General features: G+C 52.3%; 1 protein-coding gene across 1 annotated transcript; it reads left to right on the forward strand.

Annotated features, from left to right (window-relative positions):
• Positions 1 to 320: 320 nt before the first annotated feature.
• Positions 321 to 10,551, forward strand: CHDH (choline dehydrogenase). Its single transcript, XM_064274381.1, has 7 exons — positions 321 to 1,085; positions 1,807 to 1,958; positions 2,833 to 2,962; positions 3,898 to 4,032; positions 6,264 to 6,406; positions 6,951 to 7,053; positions 7,788 to 10,551. The coding sequence occupies exons 1-7, from the start codon at positions 401 to 403 to the stop codon at positions 8,204 to 8,206; spliced, it is 1,767 nt and encodes a 588-aa protein (XP_064130451.1). The 5' UTR covers positions 321 to 400; the 3' UTR covers positions 8,207 to 10,551.
• The last annotated feature ends 1,025 nt before the right edge of the window (positions 10,552 to 11,576 follow it).

Raw genomic sequence — 11,576 nt, forward strand, 5'->3', positions numbered from 1 at the left:
AGCCCTGCCCTGCCCTCCCTGTAGGTTGACTCTTGCCCAGGTTGACGCATAGATGTCATAGGGAAGCCTTTTCAGGGACCCTCAAGTTTGAGGAGGAGCCTCTTTCCTACTTCCCCTGCCCTGGGCTTATCTGTCTGGTGAAGATCTTACATTACTGAAACTCCTGCTTAATAACTCTGCCTCCTTCTAGTTCCCCAGGGCAGGGAGCACACAGGCAGCCCTTGGTTGGCGCTTGCAAGCCTGCAGCAGACCTTTGTTGCACCAGCAGGACTGCCCTAGCTCTGGGCTGATTCTGTATGTTATGCTGAGTTCAGGTTTTTAAAGCCCTTTTTCCTGTTTTAGGAAAAGTGTTATCATTCCATTACCCTCATTGGACATAAGAGGACTTGGGGCTGGAAACATGTGGTGTGTCCTGCAAGGCTGGAGGCGAGGATGCCCACATCAAGCCCTGGCACAGGGAGTCCGGACTCTGGCCAGTGTGGGCTCCAGGAGTAGGGATGAGTACAGCTATGTGGTGGTGGGTGCTGGCTCGGCAGGCTGTGTGCTGGCTGGACGGCTCTCAGAGGACCCAAAGGAGCGTGTGCTGCTGCTGGAGGCAGGGCCCAAGGACGTGTACGCAGGTAGCAAGCGGCTCCTGTGGAAGATACACATGCCCGCAGCCCTTGTGGCCAACCTGTGCGACGACAGGTACAACTGGTGCTACCACACAGAGCCACAGCCGGGCCTGGACAGCCGTGTGCTATACTGGCCACGTGGCCGAGTCTGGGGCGGCTCCTCATCACTCAATGCCATGGTCTACATCCGTGGGCATGCTGAGGACTACAACCGCTGGCACCGCCAAGGCGCTGTGGACTGGGACTACGCGCACTGCCTGCCCTACTTCCGCAAGGCACAGGGCCACGAGCTGGGTGCCAGCAGGTACCGTGGCGGTGAAGGCCCCCTGCGTGTGACCCGGGGCAGGAGCAACCACCCACTGCACCAGGCCTTCCTGGAGGCGGCACAGCAGGCCGGCTACCCATTCACTGAGGACATGAACGGCTTCCAGCAGGAAGGCTTCGGCTGGATGGACATGACCATCCATGAAGGTAGCGTATGCCCCCTCCCCTTCCCGCCCAGATCTCCCTGGTTTCATCCCTCACAGTCAGTAGGTGTGGACAAAACGGTACTGGTATCAGGTGGAAGGGACGTGATGTATTGTACCCCACAGGCCACAGAACACAACCCCAAGTCAACGAGAATGCCTTGGGGTGGTGACACCTTGGAGCCCCCGGCCCCTGCTGGTGTGGATAATACAGAGTCCACTTTGTGGCCAAAGAGCCCAAAGTCCTCCAGAGGCCTGTAGATGGGGAAAATGAGGCACAGAGCAGTAGCAAGGACCACATAGCCCTCTTTCTCCAGGTCCCTGGTTTCTCTTTTCCTTACTCGAGACCTGTCCCTGTTACAGATGGGGAAACTGAGGCACAGAGCAGTGAAGGGCCATGCTCCCAGCAGGACAGAGGCAAGGCCAGGGTCAACTCAGGACTCTTGCTGCCTCCTCCAGGTTTTCACCCCCTTTTATCAGCTGCTTCTGGCCTCCTCCATGTGATCCTGTCGAGGATGAAGTATGTTTTCCTACTTGCATCCAGGTGACCCCAGACAGATATGGATTGCAGTTGGGCAGGGTCTTTCAGTCTCACTTTGAAGCCAGGGTTTGCATGGTTGGGGAAAGTCAAGCTCCCTCTTTTTCCAGCCCCCTTTCTCCTTCTGCCCCAGATATCAGGGGAACAGGGAGTGGGCTGCGCCTAATCTCTTTGCTCTGTCCTGCAGGCAAGCGCTGGAGTACGGCCTGCGCCTACCTGCACCCAGCACTGAGCCGCCCCAACCTGAAGGCGGAGGTCCAGACGCTTGTGAATAGAGTGCTGTTTGAAGGCACCCGTGCAGTGGGTGTGGAGTATGTCAAGAACGGCCAGAACCACAGGGTAAGCAAGTGACAGCTCGGGGGGTGGGGGGTGGCAGCTCAGACACCAAGAAAGCAGTGGGCGGCTGCCCCAGTGGTCATGCTTGGTGTGGGCAGAAGCCCCATCCTCCTCCCCAGCTGCAGGCTTTCGTCCCCGTCAGCCCTGCGTCTTGTCCCCATGATGAGGAGTGAGCAGCTGGCAGCAGTGGTGCTGAGCTGTCCCAGGGCCTAGTAGGAGGCAGTGGGCTGCTAGAGGTCAGGATGCCCCTGGTCCAGACACCTGCCCATAGTGACCTTGTGAGTCTTTGTCTGCCACTCCCCACCCTAGGGCAGTTCCCCAGTGCCCATCCATACCTCGTCAGGGCCTTGGCCTACAGAAAGCATAGTCTGTGTTATGCTGTTTTCTGCTGAACAGTACGCAGGGACAGTTCTACATCACCACAGGTAGATCGGGCTCTGCCTTATTGAAACCGCTCACTTTCATGCCCGTTTTCATTGGTCTCATTTAGGCTCTGTAATCGTGTTCTGAAGACCAGCTTTACTGTCTCGGCTGTGGCAGGATATATTAAAATATGCACCACACCTTACTTAGGATCACACTCCACAGCTGCATGGGTGGGTTGCTCTCAAATAGCTGTACAGTGAGTGTCCGCGGCCTCAGCCCTGGGACTTGGGAGCCAGGATCTCAGCACCAGTGGTGGCATTCCTGATCACCACTCGGGGTACGTGCTGTCACTGTCCTGCATCACAAGACTGCCTTCTTGTGGTTCTGTCTGTCTGGCTAGAGTTTGTCACTGGTTTGTGAACTGGTGCATGCCTTGTTTTGGGAAGGGCAGTGTGAACATGTGTGTCCCCCTCTGCACCCTGTGACCTGGCCACCTACTCTACCCTCCCAGGCTTATGCCAGCAAGGAGGTGATTCTGAGTGGAGGCGCCATCAACTCACCGCAGCTGCTCATGCTGTCAGGCGTCGGGAACGCTGATGACCTGAAGAAACTGAGCCTCCCTGTGGTGTGCCACCTTCCAGGTGAGCTCCCTTCCTCACTGCTCCACAGAGCACCTCTGCTTAAGAGACTTAGTTGGGCCTGCTAAGTGAAGTGTTTGCTTTTATTTTGTTAGCGTGGGGTGAGGAGCAGACAAGCGTTCTCCCTGGGACTGTTAAATTTTCCCCAAGAGCCTCCCTAGACACTGTGCCCCTGGGGACCCGAGTCTTCGTGTTGTTTCTGTCCTCCCCTCCCCAGCCATCATACCCACTTGGAACAGAGGACCCCCAGTCTGGCTTGGGCGTGTCCCCAGGGCTGCTTTGTGGTGAGGGGGGTCCATACCCCCTCTCCATAGGACTCACCAGCAGCCCTGAGCATTAAAGAGGCCATCTCAATGCTCCAGAGTCTGGTTTTCATGTTGAGACAATTCTTCCAGGCAACAGTCAATTTATAAACTGTCTCTGATGCCCTTGAGGGTGTGGCTCTGGCCCTCTTGAGGGCTGGGCCTTTTTGCTTGTGGGCTCCATCATCAGAGGTCTATGCTAGTCAGTGATGGTGACCAACCCAGTGCCCCAAGCTTAGATGAGCTCACGCAGGGTGCTCACAGCATGGTAGAGCCTGCACCCCCTTCCCCAGACCAGGGGGTGGGGAGGGCTGCTGTCCATCTGCCAACCAGCCAGCTAAGGACTGCTCACAGAGTGGGACCTACTGCAGGGGTGGCCTTGCCTTCACAGCAGGGGTCAACAGAGGACACCAGGATGCTTACAGGTGCTGCCCCGGGAGTGAGTAGCAAGGGCAGGGACTTTGGCAGCATCTGAGACAGGGCCAGATCAGGAAGCACAGGAGCTGAGGCCCAGGGAGTAAGCAGGAGCTGGCTAGATAAGTGTGGGGGAGAGTTTTTCAAAACCAGGGGAATATTAAAAAGCCAGCTAAGCCCCCCAGGGTAGCCATGTTTCCTAACCACCCCCTCCCCTTTCAGGAGTTGGCCAGAACCTCCAAGACCACCTGGAAATATATATTCAGCAGGCGTGTACCCGCCCCATCACCCTCCACTCAGCACAGAAGCCCTTGCGGAAGGTCCAGATTGGCCTGGAGTGGCTCTGGAAGTTCACAGGTATGCAAGCGCCTAGTGAGCGTGGTAGAGAGTCTGTGAGTGGCACAGTCTTCTTCCTGAGGTGCCGAGCAAGGACTCAGTCTTCAGGTTGCTGGGTTCTAAGCTGAGCCTATGCCATTTACCACTGTTCTCTCAGCCTCAGTTTTCCCTTCTGCAAAATGGGGACGCATAGGTCCTGTCCACTGGGTTGGCGTGAGGACTACACATGATAACACGCTGCCCAGGGCCCGGCTCCTCAGGGCTTAGGTGTATTCTTCCTTACAGATGGACGGGATGGCCTTGTGCCTAGAAACCATCTGGGGTCCAAAGAGCCAGGAAAAGGGACACAGAGGGAATGTTCTTGGTGTTGGATTACAGAATCAGGATCCACTATTCAGCATTTTCAGCTTGTTGTCTAGCTGAATCTCTGAGCACTGCCTTGGTCGGGAAATGGAGCTTTGAAATACTGTTCAGATTCACCATGTATTTCTTGCACACCTACCATGTGCTGTGCACTGTGTTAGGGATGGGAAGAGCCAACAAAGTAAATTCCCTAGGGCTGCCTTAACACAGCACCTTACAAGAACTTTAAGAACAGAAATTGATTGTGTCACAGTCCTGGAGGCCAGAAGTCCAAATTTAGAGTGTCAGCAGGGCCACGCTCTCTGAAGTCTCCAGAGAAGACTCTCTTCTTCCCTCCCAGCTTCTGGTAGCCACGGGCATTTCTCGGTTTGTAGATACACCTTCAGGTGCTGTTCTTCCCCTGTCTCCATTTCTCTGTGTGTCTTCTCCTTCTTCCTATAAAAGGACACCACTCAGATTGGATTAGGACCTACTTCATGCTAACTTAACTAATTATGTCTGCAGAGACACCATTTCCAAACAAGGTCATGTTCACGTGCACCAGGGGTTAGGACTTGAGCATATCTTTTTGGGAGACACAATTCAATCCATAGGAGGGAGTTTATTTTTTAGTGGGAAAAAGAGAAACCAAGGACATGAACACAATTTAAAACTTGCTATGTTTTAAGTTCATTGAAATCCAGAATGCTATCTAAATCAGAGGGAAGGGGATCTGAGCAGGAGGAAGACTATGTAAAAAAGCCCTGGAGGTAGGCATATTTGAGGAGCTGGTTTGTTGGTCCAGGGAGGCTGAAGCAAGCAGTGGAGGGAGGCTGTGAGCCCGATGGTGCAGGACTAGCTGTGTGTGAAGAGTGGGCTCCAGGAGGGACCAGAGATGGGCTGGAGACCAACAAGGAGGTGACTGGAGTCACCAACTAAGAGATGACCTGGGTGTGGACCAAGGTAGGGGGGAGATGGTGTTATGGATTGAATTGTGGCCCCCCAAAATGTGTGTCATCTTGGCTAGGCCATGATTCCCAGTATTGTGTGATTATCCACCATTTTGTCATCTGATGTGATTTTCTTGTGTTATAAATACTACCCCTGTGATGTTAATGAGGTGGGATAGGTGGAAGTTATGTTAATGGGGCAGGACTCAATCTACAAGATTGGGTCTTAAGTCAATCTCTTTTTAGATATAAAAGAGAGAAGCGAGCAGAGACATGGGGACCTTATACCACCAAGAAACAAGAGCTGGGAGTGAGCGTGTCCTTTGGACCCCTGGTCCCTGTGCTGAGACACTCCTAGATCAGGGGAAGATTGATGACCAGGACGTTGCCCCAGAGCCAGCAGAGAGAGAAAGCCTTCCCCCGGAGCTGGCACCCTGAATTTAGACTTTTAGCCTCCTAGACTGAGAGAATAAATTTCTCTTTGTTAAAGCCATCTATTTGTGGTATTTGTTATAGCAGCACTAGAGGACTAAGACAGATGGTAATGATGAGTAGATGGATTCAAGGGAGATTTTTAGACTGCAGCTGATGAGACTTTCTGATAGGTCAGATGGTGGGGCGTAGGTGAAGAGGAGGAGGGAGGAGTTGGGGTTGGAGACCCCTGCAGGCTTGCATCCAAGGTCTACAGATGAGGTAGCAGAAGAGTGCAGAGTGGAGAGAGAGATCAAGTTCTGCCAAAATATCTACTGTGTCTGGAGACAGACCACACCCTAAGGGATTTCCCTTTCAATTGGTTGATTATATCACATTAGATTACATTATGGAAAGTAATTATATTACAGTTTACATTAGATTGCACTGTGGAACATCATCTAGACTAGTGTTGGCCAAACAGTGGGAACCAAGTTGACACATAAAATTAACCATCATACTTGTCCTCTTTCCTCTTTTGGTCCTCAGGGGATGGTGCCACCGCCCACCTAGAAACAGGTGGGTTCATCCGGAGCCAGCCTGGGGTCCCCCATCCAGACATCCAGTTCCATTTCCTACCATCCCAAGTGATTGACCATGGGCGGGTCCCCACCCAGCAGGAGGCTTACCAGGTGAGAAGGTGTCTCAGCTCCATGGGGCCCTTCTTTCCCTTAAGGGAAGATGTTCTCTCACTGCACAGGGCCCTCAGGGTGGTGGGCACAGCAGCCTATCACCTGCCCTCCAGCTGCTCAGTGTGTCTGTGTGGGGAGGGGGGCGGTAGAGGGGGAGGCAGAATCTCCCCAGGCAGTGCCGGGAGAGGAAAGCGTGAGTCTGCATGGCACATTGGAAGGTAAGACCCTGGCCTGGCCCAGGTCAGACGTTCAAGGGCTTGAGCAACAGAAATAGACAGACTGCCCCCAGACTGCCAGGACCTGAAAGTTTTAGATGATCCGGTATAAAGCCAAGGTAGAAGGAATAATTCCTTCTCTCCGGGCAATCATGGAGGTGGCTCTTAACCACAAGAAGGGTGGGTAAGTTGCAGATGCTAAAACAGTCATTATCTGCTCTTAACTGATTGGGGATGTAGAGTCCCACCCTACAGGAAACCCAGGCCTCTCTAAGCTCCTTAGTCAGTGGGGCTGATGGGGCCACTGCGGTCGTCTTTGGTTCCTCCAGGTGCATGTGGGGACCATGCGGGGCACGAGTGTGGGCTGGCTCAAACTGAGAAGTGCCAACCCCCGGGACCACCCTGTGATCCAACCCAACTACTTGTCCACAGGTAATTCACCAGCCTCCTCCATCTCTCCCGGCCTGGGCTTGCCATTCACTGAGTAAATGGATCCTTCTATGGGGCTCATATTGGTTCCTGGCCCACATTTTCTGAGACACAAGTCGCTCCTGCCCCATCATCCTTAGCTGTAAACTTCCACATGCTGCTAAGTGGTGTCCTGCTCACAGGGGTGACTGCAGAGTATCACTTTACACAGGAGAGAGCTGCAGTTTTCAGAACGATCTACTGAAGGCACAGGGAGGTTTGGCTGTGTGCGTACCAGCTCTGCGTCTAGTTCATGTTATGTCTTTTCCCACCATGGTTCTGAGCATCCTTTAAGAGGGAATTATGTCCCTGGCTTGCCTCTTTGCGTGCAGCAAAAACAAGAGCGCTGCATTGGGCAGTTTTGGCCAGTTGACCTGGCACCTTCAGACCCAGTATGACTCCCCAGCACTCGCAGCCATGCTGTTATACAGATGAGAAGTCAGGCCCTGGTTTACACCGGGGCCTCTGGGGCAGGCTTGTGGCCATCTAGCATGCCGCCTGCTTGAGAATCATGGGGCTCTGCTTAGTAGCAGTCTAACCGCCCACAGGTAGGTAACAAGCACCCTGGCAGCTCTGTCCTCTTTGTCCCTTAACTGTGGCCTCCTGGGCAGCTTCCTAAGCCTCCCCTGCCGCGAGTCTTCCCATGAACCCAGCATGGTGAAAGGAGGCGTCTTACCTGTGTCTTCTGTCCTCGACAGAAACCGACATTAAGGACTTCCGTCTGTGCGTGAAGTTGTCCAGAGAGATTTTTGCACAGAAAGCCCTGGATCCATTCCGGGGGAAAGAGCTCCAGCCAGGGAGCCACGTGCAGTCAGATAAAGAGATAGATGCCTTTGTGCGGGCAAAAGCAGACAGCGCTTACCACCCCTCCTGCACCTGTAAGATGGGCCAGCCCTCCGACTCCTCGGCTGTGGTGGATCCACAGACCAGGGTCCTCGGGGTGGAAAACCTGAGAGTCGTCGATGCCTCCATCATGCCCAGCATGGTCAGCGGCAACCTGAACGCCCCCACAGTCATGATTGCAGAGAAAGCAGCTGACATTATTAAGGGGCAGCCTGCACTCTGGGACAAGGATGTCCCTGTCTACAAGCCCAAGACCCTGGCCACCCAGCGTTAAGGCAGTCCCTGCCTGGAGGATGACCGGAGAAGCCCCCTGCCAAAGGACAAGTCAAGAAGGCTACCACAGCCCTTCCTCCAAATGCTGTTTCCTGTAACCATCTAGAACATTAGGACCCTGGTGGTGTCCCACTCAGGGATGGACAGTTGGATAATTTCTTAGGATCTGAGACCAGTACTGGTCAGTGAATCAAGTTTCCCCGTGTCACTTCCCTGTGGGCCCTTTGGGGGAAGGCGGTGGTCAGGCAGGGCTCCCTCCCCACCTCCAGGGGGGACAGCAGAGGGGAGGGGGTATTCTAAGAGGACAGTGAACTCCTGCAATGTCCCTGTCTCCTAGTCACATGGCATTCTCTAACCCAGGGTCTGGCTGCCTGCTGACTTCCTTCCCAGGCCTTCTTCTTAAGGTGAGCCCCTAAGAGCAAGGTGCTATTGCATAGGCCGGATGCCACCAAGAAGGGGCATAACTAACATCAGGCTGTAAGCATTTTGTTTTACAGAAGGGAGGGAAGCTGAGGCCAGGGGTCACACAGTTGTAGGCTGGGATTGCATGTAAGTCCTTGGAGTCCCTGTTCAGAGGGGAAACGTGCCTGCTGGAAGAACAGGCCTTCCTTTCCTCTTCACTTCCTGGCTTCACTCTCTGAGTGAGGTGGAACTCGTGCTGGGTCATGTCACCCAGAGGAGCTTTCCACCTGGCTGTCAGGTGCTCTTGTTCTCATTCAACACGAACAGCCCCAGTGCAAGGATTTCTGGACCTGGTCCAAGGAGAGAAGAGTCTGGAGGGAATGCCACATTGGTTTCACTACTGTTAAGTTTCATGATTTAGGGTTTTAAAAGATCTTCTTGTTACCAGGAAACACAGAAACCCAGAGTTGACCCCACACCTCCATTCTGAAGCAGCCGCCCTCACCCTTGAGCCCAAGAGAGGACTCTTTCCTACCAGCCTTTGGAAATGACCCAGCAGCAGGAGCACCCTCTCAGAGGCAGGGGGCGGGGGCATCCTTATTCTCTGGACACGCATGGGAACAGACCAGGCTGGTGCTGAGACTGGTATGAAAAGCAGTTAAGTGAAACCAGGCACCCTGATCCTGTAAAAATACAATTGAAAGAAAAATAAATGAGCAAAAAGTTGAGTTTTTGAAGAAAAAACACACAAATAGCATTTAAAATAGCTCTTTGATCTTTTGACTTCTTAAAATTCAATAATGTAATCGAGTTACTTATTTTTTAACTAAGATGCCTTATCCAGACTGTTCTTACAAAAGGTAAGGAAAACTAAATGCATTTTAGATCAATTTTTTTCTCAAGATATCCAAATCCACCAGCTATGGATGGGAAGGAGAGAGCTGCCATCTGGCAACTTATCCTGGGCTTGGAATAAAGGAAGGAGAGATGAGGGATTTCAGGATTCACTGGGATCAGAGTGGAATGAGGTGGCTTGCAAATGCCATGGAGGCCTGACAGCCACAACTTAGGTTTCTGAAAAAACTCCTTCTAGAAGAGTGGAGAAAAGAAAACCATCACATAGCTCCTTCCATTTGAAATTTTAAGCAGCTCTTTTTTAATCTTATCTGTATCTTGCTTTATTTTCTGTTCCAGGGGAGGGTCAAGAAAAAAAATTCTAAATTTGCCAAAAGATTTCTTTCTCCTGGAGAGGTTCCCCCTCTTCCTGCTAGCAGTGGTCAGACCTCTTGGGCGTGGGCTGCCTGTGGCGATCAACAGCAGAGGAGTGAGGTACCTGCTCCACAGCTCAGGGCCAGGTGCGCCTCTCCTGGAAGGCCTGTTGATTTGGGTCAGAAGTGAAAAGTTATGTGTCTGTAAAGGGGGTGTGTCCAAGCCTGACTCTGATCGCCCACCACCTTCTCTGGTGCAAACATGACAAGTGATACTGTGATGTAATCTTACCATCTCTGGGCTCCTTGCTGGACTCAGCCTCTGAGACAATGGCTGATTAGGTACAGTGGCTGTATTTTAAGATAAGTAAAATAAACTTGATGAAATGAGCCTGTCCAGTGTATCACTTGCTTACCTCCAGGCCCCTCTTAACGCTCTCGCTAACTGAGGCTTGTTCCATCTACGTGATCACATGATTTAACCAGAGATGCAAATACCTCCCAAAAGACTGTGCGTGTCATATACCCAGAGCTGCAAAAGTCAAAGTGGACACTGGGCTGTTGGGGTTCAGACACAGAACAGAGTTCTGATTTGACAGTTCTTCACATGAGTCCCTGCAAGTTAGCACAGCCGCTGTTATGAGACTGGGTATCACACAAGTGGGCGCTCAGCACCGTAGAGCAGTGGCTCACGTCCTAAGGACAGAGCTGCTGGAAAGCTCCACTGCCGGGTGGCGGGGGGTGGGGACCTTTGACCTCAGAAAAAAAGGCTATTGACTGAAGAAGCTCACGTGGGGGAGACGTGCTGATGCAGGTGGGGAAGGAGGAGGACGGTGTGGGAGCAGGACTGCAAAGCCAGGGGCCAGCAGAGCATGTGAGGCCTGCCGCACCCCAGTTCTCAAGGAACTAGGCTGACCTCGTTAGGTAAGCCACTTAGAAGAAGCCTGCCTGCTGGGCCTAGAAGTGGAGGAATGTACTTTCCACAGGATGACTGCAAGAAGCTGACAGAAACCTGTGTGCCTAGTGCTCACAGCACCTTGGGGAGCATCTGACTCCTCTGAAGCCTGCATTTAAGCTTTGTCAGTAGAACGTTCTTCCTGATGGAATAAGGGATGGAACCCGCAAATCCGTGGGAGCAGGCTGCATGGTTGGGCCAAGAGCATCCACCAGGTGACCAGGAAGTGGCAGCTCCTATAAGTGGAAGTTCCAGTGCCTTAGCTTACGGCCTTTTTGCTTCCAGTACAAAAAAAAAAAAAGCTGGAGGACTTTTTCCATAAATTCCAATGGATTCTTTTCTTTAGCAAAACCATGTTCCTCATCCCAAAGGCTAATGTAGTCGTATTTGCACTGATAAGCCAACTGAACATCAGATCTAATAACACATTCTTTAAAAAAAAATTTAGAAAAGCATACCCACCCTCCCTATCGGCCCTGCCATGTGATACAGGCAGTTACCGTTTCCTGCCAGTTCCCCACAGGACATCCTCAGGTCTTCCTCTCACTCTTGTTCCGGTGTTTGAAGCTAGTGCCCAGGCCTGCTCTTCGCTCTCCTGTCTCCTAATCACCAGCAGAGAAGGGAAAGAAGAAACATCGTTTTACATGAATACAAAATTTTTCGATAAAAGCATGGATGGCTGGAGTCTGTGTTGACGATGGGGGGAGGCTAGTATGGAGGCGCTGTGCCTGCCATCAGTTCTACTGCTAAGCAGTATTTAAAATAAATCAACGGCCCATCATAACATTAAAACACTTCATAGGAAA

Source organism: Loxodonta africana, chromosome 22 (assembly GCF_030014295.1).
Source record: "Loxodonta africana isolate mLoxAfr1 chromosome 22, mLoxAfr1.hap2, whole genome shotgun sequence".
In the NCBI taxonomy this organism is placed as follows: Eukaryota; Metazoa; Chordata; class Mammalia; order Proboscidea; family Elephantidae; genus Loxodonta; species Loxodonta africana.